The sequence below is a fragment of the Ictalurus furcatus genome, chromosome 20, assembly GCF_023375685.1.
Source record: "Ictalurus furcatus strain D&B chromosome 20, Billie_1.0, whole genome shotgun sequence".
Taxonomy (NCBI): Eukaryota; Metazoa; Chordata; class Actinopteri; order Siluriformes; family Ictaluridae; genus Ictalurus; species Ictalurus furcatus.
Window position 1 is genome coordinate 17,741,182 of NC_071274.1, and position 24,323 is coordinate 17,765,504.

At 40.8% G+C, this 24,323-nt stretch overlaps 1 protein-coding gene across 1 annotated transcript in view; it reads right to left on the reverse strand.

Moving 5' to 3' along the window:
- LOC128624350 (receptor-type tyrosine-protein phosphatase mu-like) overlaps positions 1–24,323 on the reverse strand; it is a 251,324-nt gene that overhangs the window by 85,107 nt on the left and 141,894 nt on the right. The window contains exons 8-11 of the mRNA XM_053651932.1: positions 15,268–15,576; positions 13,315–13,424; positions 8,151–8,352; positions 7,508–7,610 (exon numbers count right to left, since the gene is read on the reverse strand). Of these exons, the coding sequence (XP_053507907.1) occupies positions 7,508–7,610; positions 8,151–8,352; positions 13,315–13,424; positions 15,268–15,576 (724 nt within the window). The remainder of the gene's footprint in view (positions 1–7,507; positions 7,611–8,150; positions 8,353–13,314; positions 13,425–15,267; positions 15,577–24,323) is intronic.

Below are 24,323 nucleotides of genomic sequence, written 5' to 3' on the forward strand. Positions count from 1 at the left end.
AAGAGAAGGTAAGAGAAGAGAAGGTAAGAGTAGAGGAGAGTAGAGAAGAGAAGGTAAGAGTAGAGAAGGTAAGAGAAGGTAAGAGTAGAGAAGGTAAGAGAAGAGAAGGTAGGAGAAGAGAAGATTAGAGAAGGTAAGAGAAGAGAAGAGAAGAGAAGACAGGTTTACAGGATGATAAGCACTGACAAGTCTTAAGCTCTCAGCCCAATCAATTACATAAACAGATCCAGCATGAGAGCTGTGGCCTGCTGTTTCTCAGCTACAGACAATCAATTACACTTTCCATTTATCTGTGTGCATGTGAATGTGTGTGCATATGTGTGTGTGTGTGTGTGTGTTTGTGTGTGAGTTATCAGCACAGCTCGTCTTGCCTCTCTTGCCCTAGGCCGCCGCCAACTAATCAGCAAAGGTGGTGGAACGAGTAAAGCGTGAACGATAAGGCAAAGCGTCCCGAATCGTGCTTTGTGCGCGGCAGCATGACGGCGTGGTGGAGGCGTCTTCTGGTCCGTCGCCGAACCGTTCCGAACATTATTCTAACACCATACGACATGGCTAATCCTCTTAAACCACCATCACAGCAAACATACTCTCCTCCCTCTGGTCATGAGTGTTCCATCAGCTGTGTGTGTATGTGTGACAGAGACAGACAGAGAGTTCATGAGTTTCTGTGTATGTGTCAGCGCGCGCGCGCGCGTGTGTGTGTGTGTGTGGTAATAGTGATTAGTTGTCACGGCCAACTAGAGCCGAGGGAAATTTATCGGCGTGTGCATGTGTTAATGTTTTCTGATTACTAATCGCATGAATATTAAAATGACTTGTGTGCTCTCGGATGAATCCTGGCGGAGCGCATTGAAAACGGAAACGCAGACGATTGACACGAGATTCCCGATTCCCTGCGTTCACCTGCTGTTTTTAATTGCACTCGTTCTCCGTGTTATCGGCACTTTGCTGCTCCTCTAACAGCAAGTTTCTCTTTGATTTAGTTTGCGTTTGCCCCGAATCGCTAGCAGACAGCTGCTTGTGAAACGCCGCGTATTCGGTGCGATGTTTCTCACAAATCCAATCAGCACCAGGATGATTGCTTTATCATCTTAAACTGCTTCGCTGCTGAGGAAAAAAAAAACACACTGCGGTTATTCTCACAAAAAAACAAAAGCACAGCTGGAAAAAGGGCTATAATGCCTCTTTAATTCCTGAACGTGTACTTATACTCTTAATACGAATATTTTAGTTGCTTTAATCGTACAAACAGAGGTGCAAATTTTAAACCACAGACTACAGACGCATAGATTACACACAGATCTCTGTGCAAGTTGAGTTTCATGCTCTACCTTTCCGGCAGTATCTGTTTGTCTTGCAGAGCAGCACTGTGTCTGAATTTTTCAGTGCGGCCAAAATCTAAAGCTCGGTGAACCTGGGTGAAAGAGACTGAAAGGTGCCATCCAGAAACTTCTTCAAAAGGAAAGACACAGAGCCGTCTTCAAAGGCATGGAACTCATAGCCTTGTATCTTATTCCCTGTCTCTCTCTCACTCTTTTTCTCTTGCTGTGGCTAGAATGTAGTTGAACCGACACGGAAATACATACAGACACACAAATTTGTACCGCAAATCAACATATGCACACATGCTTACAGATACCTTGCTACACACACTTGTTCATCAGGTGATGAAGCACCTGAGGTCTTTCATACAGTAGTATCATAAGGACACTGTTAACAAATATTTTATTAAATATATTAAAGTCTTTAAAAGTTCAAAAGAGAGAACGCTGCGTTCTGAAGATTCCAGCCAAGTTCCGTGAAAGATGGTGCGTCTTTTGTAACCTACTAAACAGTATTTATGAAAAAAAAAACCCACCCCATTATTTTAAGACTACAGTCATGTGAGAAATAAGTACACCCCATGGAATTTTTTTTTTTGGAAATATTTGGACAAGCAGACATTTGATCCTATTTGAAACAATGCCTATGAATAAAGTTGATACACTAGGAAGTGACACATACAATTGATATTTTGTAGTAAATTTAAGTAGTAATTTAAAAAGATCTCCAAATTATTTGAAATAGATCATTCCACTGTAAGGAAAATCGTCGACGAGTGGTGCAGATTTCAGACGACTGCCATTTATCCAGGACTGGCTGTCCCAGGAAATTCAGCCCGAGAGCAGACTGTCTGATGCAAAAAAAAACAAAACAAACCCAATATTTCATCACAGGATCTGCTAGTAACTCTTGGTGTCAAAGCGCATGCTTCTACAATCAGAAAGAGATTGCACAAATTTGACCTGCATGGGAGACGTGCCAGGAAAAAAGCCTTTGCAAGAGAGACTACAGCTTGCCGAAGAGCATAGAGGCAAAGACCAGGCCTTTTGGAATAATGTGCTCTGGACAGACGAATCAAAGATAGAGTTGTTTGGCCACAGTAACAGCAGACATGTGACCAACGACAGCTTTTCAGAAGAAGCACCTCATACCAACTGTGCCGCATGGTGGTGGGAATGTTATGGTTTGGGGTTGCTTCGCTGCCTCAGGGACTGAACAGCTTGCATTCATTGATTTAACTATGAATTCTGAATCATATCAAGGAGAGCTTGGAGATAATGAGGCTATATATCCGAAAGTTGAAATTGAACTGAAAGTGGATCTTTCAACAGGATAATGATCTTAAGCACTCTTGCAAATCCACCAAGGAATGGCTCAAAAAGAAGAAATCCATTTCACTACATCACAAAGCTATCCCAAAATAATAGTGATCAAAGCGTGAGTACATTGTGTGAAAAATCACGCTTAGCTAGTGGGGTTTGAGCTGTCTTTAAGCGGACTGACCCCTGCGTTCCTTAAACTGGCTGCTTAGCCATTTTTTGCAGACAAACAAGTCAAGGCATGATTAGAAAGCAGCCTAAATAAAAATGCCTTTTTTTTTTTGTTGTAAAAACGTATTTATGTTTCCTTAAAGTATACTGTATAATTGGCACAAAACTATGACTATTATGGTCAATACTGGATTTTTCTTTTTTTTTTAGCTGTTTTTCAGATATCTGGCAGGTTTCCCTAGATCCTTACACAAATCCTAGTGAAACAAATACACTGAGAGGAAATAAATATTCAGACACGTTTGTTTCTGTTATGAAATATTTTTCCGACGCATATATCCACTTCAAATTTAAACACACACTGAACATAATTTAGACGCACATCTCTGTCCGTTTATTTAGCAGAGGCGTTTGCATGAGGTGTAAGAACAGAGACGACTGTGGTGCAGTTCATTGCGTTTTGTTCTCTGTGTAACTGTGGTTCCTGCTGCTCTCGGGTCGTCCTGCAGCTCTTTTCACGCGAATCTTGGCGTCTCTCTTACCTTCCTTATCATTAGTCTGAGAGTGTGTTGTGAAATGTTTTGTGCCGGACCTGTCCGGAGACGATCAGTTGTGGCTCCGTGACCTTTCCACCTGTAATGGCAGGGATGTTTAAGCTCTTCGTAATGGCTCTGTAGCGTTTTTCCAGTTGAGTGCTGTTTAATAACGCTGCCCCTGAGAACTTTCAGAAGCTCGGTTACTTTCACCATGATTGCTACTTGCTCTGAGGAATCTTCCCCAGATTTATAATGACACCTTGCCCAAGAACATGTAGTCAAAAGATATTATGTGTGCCAATTTGAAGTGAATATATGAGTATAATAAATAACAAAAACAAAAGTGTCTGAATACATATTTCCCCACACTGTATCTAACCTCTATACCAAAGTCTGAGAACCTGAATGATTGATACGGCTCCCTCGTCGCCATCTTAATCTAATTAAACCCACATCTTTATCAGATCTTACCTTACAAACAGCACAGTTTTGCCCTTGGCAATGAAAAAAACACACAAACCAAAGTCAGGATCTTAAAAGCTTGATCAGAGGCTGTTTGGTGTGTATGTGCATGTGTGTGTGTGTGTGTGCGTGTGAGGCTTCGTTTGAGTAAACCAATAAAAGAAGCCATGTGATAATTAATGAAAGCCTGCCCTCACGCTGCCGCTGTAATTCTAATCAGCCGTTTTGTAATTACTCTACAGAGAGAATACCACCCTTGCCCATGGAGAAGTTGTTAATATACCACCTGACTTGCAGCAATAACAAAGAAATAATAAAACATGGAAAGAGATTAGATGCGGGATTAGAATAAAGAGATTTTCATCATCATCATCATCTTTTTTTTTTTCATTATAGAGCCTCACATCAATACTGTATTGTGCAAATATGATTTTGTCAGATTAACACTGGAGATTGGGATTAAATAAAGGAGTATTGAGTGAGCGGTAAACCTTTCAAACATTCACATATAATCTGGTAAGCCCAATGTGTAGCAGAAGCACTATTTCAGAACATGAATGTAATTTATTTTTTTTGATACATGGTGGTTTGATTTGTTTGTATACCAGGGCTTTTGTTACTCTAAGTAATATGGGACACTGTGCGAGCAGTAACAATCAATTTTGTTAAAAATCCCAGCGGTGTTCAGAAACATGCCGAGCGGAACGGTATTATCCGGCAAGTTTTAAATCTGGCACAGCGTCCAATGGCAAGTAATGAGCATGGTAGTATGACCTAAGGCTGGAAACAGTTTGTTCTCTATCTGTTCAGGGTTTCTGGATGCACACAGCCAAAGAGCTCAGAGATTCATGAGCAGCTCACCATGCAGCCAGGCCTGGAGAACTGGAACTGGGCTGTGGAGAGAGTCTGGGCCCCCGACACCAGATTCTACCATAACTGTGCTATTTATTAATTTGATTGGGCAGGGAGAGATAAGTGTGCTTGTGTGTGTGTGTGTGTGTGTGTGTGTGTGTGTGTATGGCATAGTGTAAGGGACAGCCAGCAGCAGAGCGATGAGATGAAAAGGGTTCAGAGCGAGACTTCTCCTGAACACACACACACACACACACACAGACACACACACACACACGCGCGCTTTGTTCTCCGCTTCAAAGGCCAAAGCTCACTCGCAGGGACCAAACCCGCAAACAATAAAGGAAAGAAAATAGATAAAAAAACTGTTTCGAAAATGAAAAAGCAGGGGAGGGTTTAGCTGCGAGCTAAATGCAGTCTTTACCAGTGCAGATGCAGTCACAGGCTGCTTTGGGAGCTTATCCATGGCTTCACACAGGTTCTGCCTCAGACACTGCCTTCCTTTATTGAACCTTTATTTGCTTTGTATTTGAATTACCAGCATTTAGAATACTCATTATGGATAATCCATGCTTAATGTACATGCCACTTTGATGTTATTCTACACTACGTGTGTTCTCTGGGTGTGTTTCCGACTGAATCCCAAAACTGTTTGAGGAAGTAATGCCACCAGAATTCACACACCTGCTGTGGATTTGATTGATCACTTACAAAATGTCGTATAAACATTCGCTTGTGTAGGTCGTGCCGAACCGTCTCTGATTTAAAATCCACTTTAGTAATCGGGTGAATTTTAGTAACCTAAAATGAGATGTTTTTTAAAAAAAAGAAACGGCTGCCATATTAGCTACTTTTTTCAACTACGTTTACTGGTTAGCAGCTCTGCTTTGATCGAATCAGCTCTACCTTACTGGAGCTTAAAATGATTTTCACAACATTTGCCTTGTTACAGATATCGTTCCTGAGGTAAATGCATATACATACACACACAAACACACATTAGGAGCAGAGCAGTGGGATGTAGAAGCATTTAAACATACTGTGGGACAAAATGATCACAAACCAAGTTTTGACAACTTTTAAAACGTTATATTTGTGGTATAATTATGTATATCCCAGCGCAGCTGAATTCTCAAATCTGATTGGTCAGATATGCGTTATTTTCGAATAACCGTCTGCACCTTAAACAACAGGTTCATATTAAAGCTCTTGTTCTAATATGTTTTTTGTTTCTATAATAACAGCTCATTCACAGGGACCTGTACGGTGGACGCTATGCATAAGCTAAGCCTAATAATAGACAGATTTTCCACAAATGTCTCGTTTAACAAACAACAACAACAACAACAAAACACACAATCATTAGTATTGATAAGTTTTCTGTTACGAGACCTTTAAAAGTAGTTTTCAGGACAGAGGAGTCTCCGTTTTCCACTTGTGGACAATCTGTGTTTTTTTGGTCTTATTCACTTTAAGAGAGAAAAGCAGAGGCTGATGAGGGAATCACTGGGTATCGTTGCTGTAATGTAAGTGATAACAGGAACTGTCTTATCTCACAGACGTTCCACAACATTAAAAAGAGCAACGTGTTATTTATTAATAAATTATAAACTGTAATTGTTGGCAACTCACTGTGGAATAAGTGGAATAACACACAACAGAGACTGTTGTCACTGTATATAAAAATAATACACTTTCGGGGTGGTACTGGCCCTCTGCTTAATGTTTAACCGTATCACACTCCGCCTCAGAGTGTATTATAGTCATATAAAAGCACAGTCCGTCCAGATGCCAATTCATCACATGCCCATTCACATAGGGGTGATTTTCAGTCACCAATACACCTACTGCATGTGTATGGGAGGTGGGAGGAAACCTGAGAACCCGGAGGAAACAAGCTAAGTATATAATGCCATATTCGAAAACTCAGAACGCAGAATTTCTAACAACTGACTAGGTAAAAAACAAAGAAATGACTAACTCAGAACCCCAGCACGATATCATATGAACATGGCTGCTCCCAGCATCAACAGTAAAGTAACTAGCACTTCTTCACTTTTAATGAGATACAGTACAGTATATACTAGTGTTTCGGTAAGACTGACTATAAAGTGCACTGTTTTGAGGAGGTAAGTACATCACTCATCGCAGTTACTTGTCGAGATTGTTGCTAACAAAAGATGTACGCGTCCCTGTTTTACCGTTTACTGTTACCTCAGGATGAAAGCTAGCGTACTTTAATTAAAATTCTTCTGAGGGATAAATTTTCAACAACCTCATATATATCAAATTCATATATCAAAATCATTCTCTTTAGATGCACGTTTAGATTATTGTCAGTAAAAAGATGTTAAAGCGTAATTATGGGTCGGGCTTGGGTCATCCGTCATCGTTTTGCCGCAGTGACACATTCGGGTAAAAGTATGTATTTAATATAAAATGTATGCAGACTTTTTTATTGTTATTTCATAAAAAGGAATCCCACACACGTAGGAAAACATGCACAGAAACTCTGCGCAGACAGTAACCTGGGGTGAGGATCGAACCAGGGACCACGGAGCTGTGAGACATCAATGCTGGATACAACTCCAAATGACTTACCAAATACGACGAACGTAACCTGCTGCTAACAACTGACTCTTTAACTCCATTTAAATAGACGCACAGCATTAAACTGTAATAAACCTTAAACTCACCTCAACAGCCTTAATTCCTGTAAAAACTCCCTCATAGAATTTAAAACACATCCTTGTTTGGTGTAGGAACCAAAAAGGTTCCTCAAACTACAGTGCAGGTTCCTCGAATGTTGCCGGGTCTCTGAAAATATCGGAAAGGACATCTTACCTCACTGGTGCGCCTCTGCTTTGAGCAGGTTTGAGGAGAACGGTAACAGTGCTGTCAGTCTGGTTCAGAGACGTCTCCTGATCGTATGTAGGCATAGAAGGAGCTACACACACACACACACACACACACACACACATACACACACCACAGAAGAGAGTGTGAAGGGCAATGGGACAGACAGAAACACCATATCTTAAACACCAAAGCTCTAACAATAACACTGCTATACTCCAGTTAAAAAAAATCACTCTACATCCTCCTGCCTTTGAGGTTCCCATATGGTCTGTAGAGATAAAGCACAAACTGGTATAGATAGATAGATAAAAAAGACGGACGGACAGACAGACTGGCACACCGCTAAATATCTACAGACCCTCATTTACTGCTGAGAGACAAACACAATGCAGTATGGAATGTAAAAGAGGCTGTGCTGCGTAGCACACTGCATCCGAAATACAATTAACGAGGTGAAAGTGTTGAACGTGAGCATTCATTTGTTAAGAAAATTAAGCCTTAAAAATATATCCTTTTACCCCCCTCAGACAACAACTGGGCAAGTTGCTGCTTCGTTATTTGTTTGCTAGAGTAACTGTGTGTCATTATATCAGGATGACGGCTAAGTAAATCCTCCCCTGCAACAGACCTGAGATCTTGGTGGTGGCCTGAGTGATGGCCGGAGGACCGTAGCCTTTAGCCGTGCTGGCTCTCAGGGTGAAGGAGTACGTCGAGCCTGGATAGAGACCCAGGAACACATGACTCGTCTCATTTCCTAGTTTGATCACCTTGCCACTCTGGTTGGAGAGGTCCAGCACCGGGTCGAATGAGCTCACGGCTTTATATGAGATCTGAGCACGTACAGAGAGAACGTTCATTAACCTCGGGTATACACCGTATTCAGAGTTACTTCATTTTTTTGTTATGAATCGACAGTCTTTATTGTCGCATAGATTTAAATGGCTCCTCTGACATGGAGTCTGACATGATAACACTGCTGACAAGAAAATCCTAGCATACGGATAGAAGAAAAAAAAAGACTACAAAACCCCAAGCATATGTCAGTGGATGGGATGGATCCAAACTAACAGCATAAATGATATTAATATTATAGTAACACTCTGAAAGAAATATTTGGATTTACATGCAACGAGCTAAGTATGTAATGCCACGTTCAAAAACTCAGAATATAACTAATATCGGAATATCCAACATCTGACTAGGAAAAAAAAACAAAAGATTCACTAACACCTACTCAGAACCATGAGTTCAGCACATGATGTCAAATCAACAGGCTGCTCACAGCATCAGAAATAAACAAACTAGCATGTCTTCACTTTTAATGAGATACAGTACAGTATATACTAGTGTTTCGGTAAGACTGACTATAAAGTTCACTGTTCTCAGGAGGTAAAGACATCACTCATCGCAGCTGTCCCTGTTTCCCCCACTCTTCGAGGTTGAAATTGATGCAATTCTGAGTTCTGGCCTCCTACTACCTAGTTAAGTCGGACACAGTACAAGACTGATTCTCAACTGTAAGAACGCAGGCTACCTTGAAAGAACAAACTCGGAAGGACAGAAGTACATAGAACACATCTATGCGAGAATCGAGATGTGCTGCGATCTTCCTGTTATGCAACGGCCCGTCCTGGCACGTTTCTAGTAGTGGGACATGCCCAGATTTACTGTTAACTGGCTGATTAACCAAAAGTTAACGAAGCATGTTTTAATGTAGTAAGCTCTCTGTTTGCAACCGCGACCTCACGTTAACTAAAACTAAGCTAACGAGTTTACTCTTACCTCAGGATGAAAGCTAGCATACTTTAATATGGGATATGGGATAAATTCGACTTTTCAACATCCTCATATATATCAAATTCAGATATCGAAATCATTCTCTTTAGATGCACGTTTAGATTATTCTCAGTAAAAAGATGTTAAAACGTATTTATGGGTCTTGCTTCCGTCATCCGTCATCGTTTTGCCTCAGTGGCGCATTCGGGTAATTTCGCGCGTCCCCGGTACCTGTGTTCTTGAGTACTGGAACGGAACTTCGGTGGATGGATGATGATGAAGAACGAGTACACAAGGACACAAGATCGCATCAGAACGCATATTGAGAAACGGCTTAAGTTTACTTTATACCGTCGCTACAAATGAACACAAGTGCAGTCAGACTTAAAGTCCACGTCGGACTGTACATAATAGTAAAGTATACAAGTACGTATTTAATATAATACGTATGCAAACTTTTTTTTTCATTTTATGAAAGAAAAAAAAAATCTAATAAGTTAAACCAATTGTCACACACACAGATCAACACATTTTCAAAACAAGAAAAGGATGAAGTAAGCCTACAGTATATGATACATACTGAAAGAAAACATTCAATGGTGACATTTTATGCTTTGCTATTATTATTATTATTATTATTATTATTATTATTATTTTATCAACACAGAAATACTGGCTCACAAAACTGAGATTTGCAAATTCACAGGTTAGAGCGTCTTTCACATCCCACGTCCTTTCCCCCTCCGGCTTCTCGTTGGCGTTTGGTCTGAACGTTTGTTTTCAGGCAGGACTTACTGTATATCGCCGTAGCTTATGTGTAGTCACCCCTGCAGCATATTAACTGTCGTAACATTGGAAGGAACATCTCCGTTAAAACTTAATTACACTCTGAGAAGTTTAGGCAAGCAGCGACATTTCAACAGCGCTCGATTGTAAATGCACATTAGGCTGTTGCACAGCTCCATGGCCATTTGAGAGAATAATCCATTTCAAAATGTTTCTCAATTTTTGAACCCCCCCCCGCCGCCCCCCCAACCTCCCTGCATGAACTCTCCCTAACCCAACAAAACTCACACAGAAATCACACAAGGACAAGAGCCTTTTCTTCAAATATGACTTTTTTTTTTACGCTGCTAAAAAGTCTATTAAAGAGTTTGCAATACAAACGCATTTACATGTCATTCGGTTCACGCTCCAAAAAAAGCCAGCGATAACAGCATGTTTTTAAACATGCCATATTTTCTGCTCCGTAATCCAAAATGCAGTTTATGAATTGGGACCATTTAATATGCAGTATATATCTGAAATTCTTCAAGGCCTTTTTAAATGATACGGCTCCATGAGAGAGAGAAAAAAAAGGTGAGTTACAAAGAAAAGGAAAAGGAATTTGATTGTCAGACTGGAATTTGAAGACGTTTTTGGAATATTTCATCTTTTTAATTACAGCACGCGAGCTTCTTGCCTGCATTCCGTCCTACTCGATGTTTTAAAGCGTTTACTGTGGAGATACGAAATCAGGTTTCTCCATCAGTTGTTCTTGATGACCTTGATGCTGGTAGCAGCCTTTCATTCCTTGGGCTTCTAAATTGAGGTGCCAATACTTGTAATTGCTGATAGTAGATTAATAGCCTGTAAATGGGATTTTATGTGCAAGCAGATAAAGAAAGCCAAAGCTAAGTTCTGTGCGTTAGGACATGGCAGCAGAGGGAGGATGTGTTTGTCAGAAGAAAAAAGCTTCCGTCTCTGACAATATTTCAAGACGCAAAAGTGAGGATGAAAACCAAACTGAGGAAAAAGAGAAAACAGAAAGAGAGAGAGAGAGAGAGAGAGAGACAGAGAGAGAGAGAGGGTTAGTCAGAAAGACTGGTCAGAGCTTCTGAATCTCTTTTTGATATCACTGCTTGTCAGACAAATCTCAGCTTGAACTCTTTGATACTGTCAAATCAAAGGCAGGAGTTAATGTCAAGCTTACTGCTTCTTTAGAACGCAGACAAAACAGAGTTTCAGGTCGGTTCTCTCTGGGTCCTTAGGGCACACACACACACAAACACACACACAAACACAAACACAAACACAAACGCACACAGCCACATATATTTGTAGCCATATTAAAAAATTCATAGAGATAGCTTTAAATTGATGGATTATCTCTAGCATACATGCTGGTATTAGAGTTGGACCTGAATGTTAAACCCACGCACACTCTTGAGAGAGGGCTTGTCATGAATCGTTAATGTTTACCACTTGAACAGTATGATATTTCTACCTGCAATTCTCTTAGATTCATCATCACAGGTACATTCTGATAAATAATAGACATGGTCTGTAATAAATAAATAAATGCCGTAGCCAGGGTCATCGGGTGGAGGATGGTATCTGATACGCATGCAAAGTATGTCAGTGGACCAAACCCGAGTACGTGAAAAAAATACTGTAGCGTAGTCAATAAACGCGTGGAAAAAAATGAAAAGTTCAGCGAGGCTCAAATTTTAAACAGCACACCATGACATCAAATCCAAATGATGCTAGGATTTTCTCAGAAATCATTTTACTATTAACAGAGAACGTGTGTAGAGGACAATAACACGAGACTGCTCTAAGACTACACGGAAAGCCTGGCTTCCCTTAAAATTTCATTAAAATGTTTACCAAAGTGTCTATATTATTCATCAGTCTTAATGGATTTCAATATTTTAAGTAATCAAATTTAGTTTTAACTCAAACCGTTTTTGGTGGACTGCGGAATGCGTGAAAATCTACTTTGAAGCCCTTCAACACGCCGCTGATAGAAACACTATGCTTCTCTTGGGTACTACGGGAGATCCAAGTAGAGTATATTTTAATGGGATAAAAGATTAACGCTCGGTGGACAACAGGCTTTTGGGCCCCACATGGACACACAGCTTTGTCTGGAGGCGAACGGGGGTGTGGGCAGGTAAGTTTTGCGTATTAAAAAAATGCGTCTCAACATTTATTGGATGGAGCACTCTGCATTTGCTCCATCTAGATTTCACAGCTTCTCCATATGATGATTGGGGGATCTCACAAAGGGGCGGGACATCGTAACCAACCAATCACTGAAACGATAACGAACATCACTGACATCTCAAATTTACACATATCTGCACCAGTCGGAATCTCTCAGAGCTGCAGCATTGGTTAGTTGAGTAGCCTAATCCAAAACAGTTGTACACACTAGTACATGTTGATATATTCTCTTTTTGATTTGTACTGTAATGGGCGCTCAGTGGCTCAGCGGTTAGTACGTTCGACCTCACACTGCCAGGGTTGGGGGTTTGATTCCTGTCGCTGCCCTGTGTGTGCGGAGTTTGCATGTTCTCCCCGTGCTGTGGGGGTTTCCTCCGTGTACTCCGGTTTCCTCCCCCAGTCCAAAGACATGCATGGTAGGCTGATTGGCATGTCCAAATTTGTCCACAGTGTGTGAATGTGTGTGTGATTGTGCCCTGCGACGGATTGGCACCCCGTCCAGGGTGTACCCCGCCTTGTGCCCTATGCTCCCTGAGATAGGCTCCAGGTTCCCCGCGACCCAGTAGGATAAGTGGTACAGAAAATGGATGTATGGATATTGTAAATAAACTGTAAGCATAAAGATTATATGCATTCATTTCTGAAATGTGTCGTTTATACATCTCGCTACAGACAAGTATGCATTTATGCTCCACATATCAGATGCAAAACAGATGTCAAAAGTGGTACCAAAACAAAACGTTAAAACGTCATTGTTGCCATGTGTTCATGTTAGTCCAGACTATCCAGACCTTTGTAAGCAAGAAATTTTATAGAACTGGACCTTGGTAAATTTGAGCTCAGTACTCCTGATTCTAGTTTGGTTGCAAAACAGAAATAGCAGAAGTTCTGTGAAATGAAGTATGAGATCATGTAAGAGGTAGCATTCGCTATCGCTATCAGGAATCGTGTGCTATCATAATTTCGAATGCCTGCAGTTTTTCAAGCATTGTACTGGGAGCACTGGTTGAACGGTCTAATTAACCTACCTCATACTGGGTGATGACTCCGTAGGTGTGAGCAGGCTCTCTCCATTTAAGGATGATCTTCTCTTCATACACGCTGGCCTGGATGGAGTCCAGAGGAACCTCACCCGGCACTGACAGGAAACGACATCACAAACCGATAAGAGTTATTTAATTACATATCTGAACACATTCTGCATTGTGAATCTTTCAGTTTGCAGGTCGGTCTTCTCTGAACCGACAGTATCTATCGTAGGTGTGATAATACACACTGTACGTTTGTGTCTGATTACACTGAGCCTCTAAATTTATTTGCTGTTAAAGGTTATGTGTGCACATGGTAATTAAATCTGATCATTTAATTTGTGTTCGAAAAGAAAAAAAAAAAAATCTTTGAATAAAAAAAGCTACAGATTTATCCTGATAAAACATCTCTACATAAGAAGTGGGGGGTTTTTTGTGTTTTTTTTTTTTTTTTTAAATCTCTGCAGGGGATTTTCTTTTAATGTTAGATATAATTAACTGCCTTGAGGCAACACATCAGACTTTTACTCTAATAATGCAAATGTAGAACAGAATTTCTGTTCACAATGATGACATGAAAGGTCTGGCACATCTAACAACCTGTTCATATAACTTTAAAGGAAATTTAACTTAAAAAAAAATCTGTGGGAAACAAACTTTCAAATAATGAATAGGATTCGTTTTTTTTTTTCTTCCACAACTGAGTAAAATGAGATTTTGTATAAAATGCCAATTTGATATATATATATATATATATATATATATATATATATATATATATATATATATATATTTCCCAGCATTTTAATCATGCTTTTTAAAATGTTACTATAAAGATCTATTGTTCTCAATTTCATTCAGTCTGTGAATACTCACATGATTAGATACTGATTGTTCAGATATATGATTTTATTTTATACGTATTGTACATAAAGTAGGTCAATTTTACCTCGAACCATGAGGACTTGATAATAAAGAAGCAAAATGGAAAGCCTTGTATAGTTATTTTTAAGGAACCTTGATGTTTGGTCACATTTCTCATTATTCATTTCTGTGTAACTGTGATTTTTTATTTTTTTTTAACTCATCATATATACAGTGGTGCTTGAAAGTTTGTGAACCCTTTCGAATGTTCTATACAGCTGCATAAATATGACCTAAAACATCATCAGACTTTCACACAAGTCCTAAAAACAAACTTTTGTCTTTTAGAGAAATGTAATATTGGATCATTTTCCTCAATAAATAAATGACCAAGCAAAATATGTTTGTGTCACTTGTCTCTTTAGCTACTTTTGGGACGTGTGTGAAAATCCGATGATGTTTTAGGTCAGATTTATGCGGAAATATAGAAACTTCGAAAGGGTTCACAAACTTTCAAGCACCGCTGTAAATAATATACTGTATGTATGTATTTTTAAGGAATTGTTTCGATCACCGCCTGTTTTCACTCAGAATGCTCACTAATTATAAACATTCATAGGCCGACCCCCAACGTCAAGTCATATTTATTAGATCTTATTTATTAGCTCCTGCTGGCGTTCAGACGAACTCTTATGTGTCAGTGTGATACAGAAAAGCAGGGAAATATTCAACTACAAATGCTTCAAGATGTTTTAGAGTAGTGAGTTTAATCGAGTTGACTTAGCTGAAGGATTTTGCCAGATAAATGAGCTAATTACCTAACAGCATGCTCGACAAAGAGGTAAACATGCTGCACGTGAATACAAGGCTTCTTTGAATTCAGTGTTGTATAACTTGTTGCACGTGTAAAGAGTTGGGAGAGTTTTGTTTCTGGGATGTAAATGAAGGTATCTGAATCGCATGTTATTCTGAGGTAAGGAATTTGCTCACTCACTTGCGCTGTACTGTACAGAACGGCTCTGTCACAGAAGGTGTGCAGACTAATTGCACGTGTCATGGAGCTTGTAAACCTGTGTGAACGTGTCTCACCGTCCTCGTCGGTCTGGACGTGGATCTCGGCGCTCTCCTTCACGCCCTCGCGATTGCGCAGCACCAGTTTGACGCTCAGGTTGGTGAAGGGAGTCAGGTTGTGGATGGTGTGCTGAGGGGCGGAGTTCTTGCCGTCGTAGGACACCTCCTCCCGGGTCTCGTCTTTCACGGTCCCGCGTGCGCTGTACTCCACCGTCAGGCTGTAGTTATGGCAGCGCGTCACGTTGTAGCCAAACGGCTCCCAGCGGAGGGTCACCTGCCTGGCCTTGATATCCACCACCTTCAGCTGCCGAGGTCCGTGCATGGGCTCTGTGCGAGAGAGAGAGAGAGAGAGAGAGAGAGAGAGAGAGAGAGAGAGAGTTCATTTTAATTCCAAGTTAATTCCAGTACAGACACGCCACTGTAACAGTGAAGCAGGAAAGAAGAATATAACAAAATAAAATTCAGGAAAGAAAAAAGAAAATACATGTAAGAAGTAAAAAACTTGATTAGTTGTGCTGTTATAGAAAAATAATCAGTGATGGGGTGATGTGATGCAGCCTGACATGAAGCGAAGTTACTGTTACAACTCTAAAGTTGATTATTTTCCTATAACAGCATGCAGCGCACTATTTTATTCCTATTATACTACAGCAATATATTTGACTACATATCGTACCTAGGTAAACAGACAGATCTCTCTCTCTCTCTCTCCCTTTGTCTCTATACAGACGCTGACAGAACGGGAAACAGGACTGTCTTTGTGGAAAGGCCAAAAAGCCTAGTGACATCCCATAATCTCTAATCAAAGCCACCCATCGCTTCCATTGCCTTCTTTCGTCTGAATTTTTGGTTTTGTCTTTGGTTTTCGCCTGTTTCCCTTTATATTCCCTCTCTCTGGGCACACACACACACACACACACGCACACTTGTATGTCTGCCTCGTGGACCTTTCGGTTTGCCTCTCTCGCTGTCTCTCTGCGGGGAGAGGAGCAGCCAGAGCGCACAGTAATAGGATCAATTTCCATTCAGGTTAAATTTGAACTCCATTTTTTTCTGGAACTTTCCCTCCTATTAGATCCAGCCAGGGCTCAATGCCCCCCCTCTGACACACACACACACACACACACACACACACACACACACACAAACACACAAGGCTGCTGTTCTGAGGCTTTAGTCGCTATACTTAGCATTCTGGTGTGGTGATGGAGAGGAACACTTTCTCGCTTTTTCACACACACAAAGACCCACGCAGCGGCGGTGCTTTTCCTCTTTGCCTTTAAAATGATGCACAACAAAATAGTTCCAGAGCACAAACTGACACACACACACACACACACACACAAAAGCGGACTGAATCAGTGGGAGACTGTAATATTGCTTGTCAGAAGTAACAACACAGCGTCAGGGGTGAGCACGGGACCATAAGAAAATCAACCAGCTGAGCTGCTGAATACACTCACACACGAACACACACACACACACATGCACAAACACACACACACACACACATGCATAAACACACACACACACACACACACACATACACACGTGCATAACCACACACACACGTGCATAAACACACACATAAACACACACATACACACGAACACAAACACATGTTCACAAACACACACACACACATAAACACACACACACACATGAACACACACGTGCATAAACACACACACACACACACATAAACACACACACACACACGAACACACACACACAGACGTGCATAAACACACACACACACACACACATGAACACACAGACTTTTTTTAATAACACTATCAATTTCATTCATCTCTAAATCCTACTGCTTGATATTTATCTAATCACGAGGGCACACAGCGGAACTGATGTGAAGCAGCACTAACACGGCGCACTGCTGCTTTTTGTGTGTCATTTTTTGGCCTGAATACTGAGGTGACTGACCTGAATATTTCTAGATGAGATAATTGAAGCTTGTTATTCTTTAAAAGTGGTGGTTGTTCTGCTATGTGAAACACTTGGAATAAATAGAGCTGTTGAATATTTGTGTTTACAGATGACTGACAGGTCTGTGTGTATAATGTAAAACAATATTGCAGCACTGGCTGCTCGGTTCATGCAGGGTGAATCGTGATCGTCACTTCTAGAACAAAAACGCATTATATTAAATTAGATTAGATTAACAACAGCACTGAGACGCATCACTGTGTGTATCACTACGCTCGTCTGTGTACGCCACTTCAAATTCCACTTTCTAGTGTGAAACAGTACAGTACTGTAGATGAGGGCGATATCATCACATGGGAAACCATCCATCCATCCATCCATCTATCTTCTATACCACTTATCATTCAGGGTCATGGGGGAACCTGGAGCCTATCCCAGGGAGCATCGGGCACAAGGCGGGGTACACCCTGGACAGGGTGCCAATCCATTGCAGGGCACAATCACACACACTAGACATGCCAATCAGCCTACCACGCATGTCTTTGGACTGGGGGAGGAAACCGGAGTACCCGAGGAAACCCCACAGCACGGGGAGAACATGCGAACTCCACACACACAGGGCAGTGGAGGTGCGAGGCGAACGTGCTAACCACTCAACCACTGTGCGCCTGGAAACCATACATTCTTCATAAATATAACTTCTGACTTAAAATATGAAAGCTTCTCAGATGAAGACGAAAAAGGAAGAAGGGATGCCGATTTCACCGGCAGCACCTTTAACAGAAATGAACAAATCATCGCGAGCCAGCCAGACGCCGAGCTGATACATGAACAGATTATTTGTCTTAAAAAATCCAGTTCAGTTTCAGTGAATATATGTTTATAAAGCTGGCGTCGAAAAAAATAAAAATCAATCTCACACTCGCAATCATGCTGTTATACGGAATATCGGCAGAAGAAAGGGTACTCTGAGCATTTATATGATTAAAAATGAGAAATAATAGCAGTTGTGAAATTGTGATGGCAGAAACACTGAATGCAGCCTGTGTACACATAGGGTCTGATGTATTTTTGTTCTTATACATGCAGTTTGTGAGCGTAAACATACATGCAGTTATCAAATCTTGACCTCAAGTCAAGTCCATCAGCTGCTTCACAGCTAATAATGAACAAATGAATGAAGGAATAGATAAATAACTCCTGCTTTGGACAGAAAGACGGTTTTAAATAAAACTACACAACGCCACCAGATATGTTTGTCTTCAAATGATCACTAATTACACTAATTCTTTTTAGATGTTCATTTTTGCTCATTCTCATCAAGGCTCATTCGTTCTCTCTGGGCCAGGCATTAGCTTAATGCAACGCACAGACAAGTGTTTTCTGTATGATGAAGTACAAGCATGCGATGATAAAACGAGGGGGTCAGGCAGCAAACACAGAGCACACAATAACACACGGGGTTAAACTGAGAAACTTTGCGAAAGGGGATCGAGGAAAAAAATAAACTTTCACGTCAGAATAGCGAGTTTACCCACGCCGGGCGGCGTTTCATCATTTATTCACACCGCCAATAAGCTTGCGTGAAAAAAAATGACATTTAGAAAGGTCATGGGTACAGAAGAAAGAGCTGAGCAGGCAGATTCAGAGCCCTGCCCGCATCACACGCTCATTTGCAGCGTGGCCCTGAGGAGCTGATCTCGGAGAACGCGCGTGCTTGCTGACACGAGCCCTCACATCTCAGCTCGCAGCTCTCAAGGTGGAGATCGGCTCTATCAATAAATAACAGTGGCCGTGATGGATTAATGCAACGCAGAGCCAAAACATTAGAGGCATTACTGCTGTTTCTTATGGCCACTGTGTACGCATACGTGCGTGTGGTGGAGACTCAGAGCTTAATAAACATTGATATGAAAGAATGTCTCTATATTTGCTTCTTTAAAAATTTTGTATTTAAAAATACAGCATTGATTTTTTTTTTTCAGATGCTTTACAGAAAGCGTGCAGGTAAAAAACAAAACAAAAAAACCAAGTGCGGCTGCGAGGCCTTTGAAATATTTTCCTTTTTGCTTCTGGATCAAGTGCGACTTTAAAAGCTATTGATTTCTGGAACAATCTCCTGAGTACACGCGGTCTGAATTCACACGTGGCTTAAGAAAATGACCTGCGTGCGCAATTGTGTCGAACCGTTCGCAAAATCATTCTTGCTTTCTTATTTCCTGATGTTCTTGATGTCATTTTTTTTTTTTTTTTTTTTTTTTATGAAAGCAAGAAAAAAAAAAAAAGATAAGAAAACAGTAATCCAAACACACTACAACCTAAAATGACAGTGAAGTAGATTTCAAATGGTCTCACTTATAGGCAACTAGAGGCAAGTAGTAATTTAATCCTGCGCTGCCATCGAGAGGCTCCAATCTTCGCAGAAACAAATTTTCCTTGAACATTTTCAATTGAGATGCTGGAGAAAGAGAATGGAGTACACAAGACTGTATAAAGGCAGAGAGAGAGAGAGTGAGAGAGAGAGAGAGAGAGAGAGTAGAGAAGAAAACAGACCCCCCTGTGTGGGGAATGGGAGCGTTTCAGGAAAGCCATCCAGAAAATAGAAGTTTTAAGCGTGTCCATTTGCAGAACTATCAGCTGACCACAGTGAGTAGGCCAGAGGTGGTGGTGATGGGAGCGCACCGCCGGCCAGGCACACAAATCACATTACACCACCTCCACACACTCACTAATGCACTAAAGTGTGTATCTGAGCCATAGGCCAGGGAGAGAGAGAGAGAGAGTGACAGAGAGAGCTTTAACATTTCTTATTCGAAACTTTACGTAGTCAAATGCACTTAATGGATTAAGAACACTTCTTTCATGCTTATTTTATGCCATTTGCAAAGATTATTTCCCCATTAGCGAGAGTGAAAAGTGTTACATTATATTCCCTGACTGTATCAAACCCCGAGGTTTTCCGGCAATATGTGCACTTCTGCCAGTCGTTTAATGAGAGAGATGGCAAGAGAGAGCGAGAGAGAGAGAGAGAGAGAGAGAGAGAGAAAGGGAGAAAGTGTGCCATCATACACACAATACTGTACACTGAGTGTCAAGTTTACTGACTTATTTAGTGTGTTGATTTTTGTCATATTTTTCGGAATTTTATTGTAACATTATTGTTGATTAAATTAAAAACCTCATTCGTCAACAAGCCTTTTCGTCATTAAATGTGTGGAGGTCTGGGAAAACCGGTTGGATGTTGTTATGGCAGAATTCTGGCACCCAAAAATGACCAAAAGAAAAAGGATTTTATTTTTTAAAATCAAGTTTTCTGCCTGTAACACACTCTGACATGTCTGCTTTCCAAACACCTCACTAGACTTCCCCAAAATGGTGGTGGTCAATGATTGGTCATTGGGAATAATGGTGGTCAGCGATTGGTCATTGGGAACATTGGAGATCAGTGACTGGTCATTGGGAATAATGGAGATCAGTGATTGGTCATTGGGAACATTGGAGATCAGTGACTGGTCATTGGGAACATTGGAGATCAGTGACTGGTCATTGGGAATAATGGAGATCAGTGATTGGTCACAAGTGCAACACAGTAAGACAGGTCATAATGATCATGAGTCAAGTCATGTGAGCTGGACAGCTGTATCGAGAGCCGTATAAGAGCCACATAGAGCTGTATCAAGACAGTCAGTAATGCGGTGCTTGGAAAGACGCTAGATTTTAGATCTTATTTGAAATAAAGTCACTAAAGGGGCCTAAAAATTTGCCAAATCTAGCAACAAAACCCCTAAGTTGGCAACACTGGAAGTGGGATAATATTCTGGAGATCAGGATCTCTGCTGGTGTTGCAGTGTCAGGCGAGTCCATGACAAAGAGCATTAACACACCCTACTAACAATAGTGGACAAAGTTTAAAATGTTTAAATGACCTAATAAAAGATGCTAATAGCAAGAAATTTAGTTAAAAGAACTGACTGAATGACTTATATCTCCTTGGATGTTAGCATAAACTCTTGTAAATGTGCAATTCTTTACAATTTGGCATTAATGTTGTTTTTTTCATGAGTAGATTAGGTTGTAAATGTTGACGCAGGGGGTGCACAGTAGCTTAGTGGTTAGCACTCACACCTCCAGCGTCGGGGGTTCGATTCTCACCGTGGCCCTGTGTGTGAGGAGTTTGCATGTTCTCCCCGTGCTGCGGGGGTTTCCTCCGGGTACTCCGGTTTCCTCCCCCAGTCCAAAGACATGCATGGTAGGCTGATTGGCATGTCCAAAGTGTCCGTAGTGTATGAATGGGTGTGTGAGTGTGTATGTGATTGTGCCCCGCGATGGATTGGCACCCTGTCCAGGGTGTACCCCGCCTTGTCCCCGATGCTCCCTGGGATAGGCTCCAGGTTCCCCGTGACCCTGAAGGAAGGATAAGCGGTATAGAAGATGGATGGATGTTGAGGCAGGTTACTGTGCCTTTCAGTAAAATTGGAATAAAATCTGATTCTTATTCCTTATTACCTTTGGGGTTTAAACTGCTAGAACTTTATATGTTATTAATATATGTGCAAAGGAGAAACATGTTTCAGTTCAGGAAAGTCTGTAGAAAATGTCCAAATGTGTCTATTTGTTTCTCAGTCCAGGTTAATGGCTCCACATGAAACTTAACCATGGTGTCACTGAAAGTTGCAATTTTTGCGTCAAGTTGGTGGAAAATTTACAACTTCATGTTCTGTCCGGGCCAGGTCGCGTCTTTGAATGTGCATTCGCAAAACACTCATAAAAAGTGAAAAAATTGAGAGAGAGAGAGAGAGAGAGAGAGAGAGCGAGTTCATGAAGAGTGCTATACTGTAAAGTTGGTGGAGGAGAGAGTCTCTTTATACGCTGCCTGAGCAGAGGCATGAAAGCTGTTTCCTCGGTGAAATCATCGTCCCGCACACAGCCAGCTCTCCGCTCCTGGGTGACCGCAGCAGCAATGAGTTCTGCATCATTAAACCAACATATGAAGTTACAACGATCTGTGAATGGGGACATTTTCTAGAATATTAACACGGTAGCTTTACAGGGCAACAGCAACTTTCTTTAATTAACTCAGCACTGCGATTTATGGCCTCGTGCTCCGTTTGACTGCTGCGGTCAATCTGTCATTAGGGATGCAAGTGATACGGGCTGATTATCAAATTAAAACACACTCATGCAGAATATCTCTGTTTTCACATTAACACACACGAAAGGCTGTCAAATTCTTTTCGTTTGAAAAAATCCTTGTTTGCCCAAACAGACAAGTACGAAAAGTACAATGCAATATAATTTAAATAAGTATGTGAACTATTATTATATGAATAAATACAAACAGCAAAATTTCAGTCGTTTTTCAATCATTTACAAATGGCGCAGATTTCAAATGACTGCCAATTTGGCAGTCCCAGCAAATTCAGCCCAAGAGCAGACCGCCTGATGCGAACAAGAAGTCTCCAAGAACCCCAAAATATCAACGCTTACAAGAGTAAGCCTTGCAACTGTTGGTGTCAAAGTGCATGCGTCTACAATCAGAAAGAGATTGCACAAATTTGACCTGCATGGGAGGCGTGCCAGGAAAAAAAGCCTTTGCTGTCTAAAATGAACATTAAAGCAAGACTACAGCTTGCCAATGAGCATAGAGGCAAATACCAGGCCTTTTGGAATAGTGTGCTCTGGACAGATGAATCAAAGATAGAGTTGTTTGGTCACAGTACCAGCAGACATGTTTGTCACAGAAGAAAGACAGCTGTTCAGGAGAAGCACCTCATACCAACTGTGAAGCACGGTGGTGGAAATGTTATGGTTTGGGGTTGCTTTGCTGCCTCAGGGACTGGACAGCTTGCATTCATTGATTCAACAATGAATTCTGAATCATATCATAAGAAGATAATGTGAGGCCATCTGTCTGAAATTTGAAGTTGAACTTAAAGTGGACCTTTCAACAGGATAATGATCCTAAGCACACCAGCACATCCAGCAAGGAATGGCTCAAAAAGAAGAAATGGAGGGTTATGGGATGGCCTAGTCAAAGCCCAGATTTGAATCCCATTGAAATGTTGTGGGGGATTTGAAACGGGCAGGACATGCAAGAAAACCCTCAAACATCTCGCAACTGTAAAAATATTGTATGGAAGAGTGGTTAAAAATTCCAGCAAGCCAATGTCAGAGACTGGTGGACAGTTATGCAAAACGCCTACAAGAAGTTATTTCTGCTAAAGGGGGCAATACTAGCTTCTGAGGTCAAGGGTGTACTTACTTTTTCCACAGAAGAATACCACATCTATAGATACTTCTGTTGATTAAATGATTGAAATAGATAATTTTCCTTGTGGTTTTGTTCAAGTATATACATTTTATTAATACAGGTGCATCTAAAAAAAATAGAATATTGCGGAAAAGTTCGTTTTGAAATATTTCAAGCCTTTTTTTGTTTTAATCTTGATGATTATGGCTTACAGCTAATGGAAATCAAAAATCCAGTATCTCAAAAGGCTTAAAATATTTCACTTTATGTGTAATGGATCTAGAATATATAAAAGTTCCACTTTTTAACCAAATTATGGTATTCTAATTTATTGAGATCAACCTGTTTCAGATGACAAATAATTGTTTGTCCAAATATGTCAAAAGAGCCAACAATTTCCTTGGGGTGTACTTATTTTTTCACATGACTGTGAGTATTAAATCATTCACGATGATGTAAAGTTGTCTCATCTCATACATGCCCTATCGTCTCGTTAAAAAGTTCTTCTAAAAACCTACTGATGCTATTATACACAGATATGGCAACCCTGGTCATTGATTAAATTCTATTGGAGCTGCGGTTGACTATGTGAACAATGAGAACATTTCATTTCACACTATGACGTGACAGATTATTCTGCACACAGCGGCCTTTTCATTAGAGGAAACCTGTTGGGAATGTAATGGCGTATCAGCTGCATTCATTTCCACCGCACTGTTTACTTGTTCGAACTCAAGTGCCTTGATTGAAAAGGTACTTCATTAATTACAAATTTTCTACCTATTCATAAACCTGCCTTTTCTTTTTGTCTGTTTTTTTAAAAAATGGCTTTCTACAGCTGACCATTTCCACCAATTTACAGTGTCTTTTGAACCGCGTG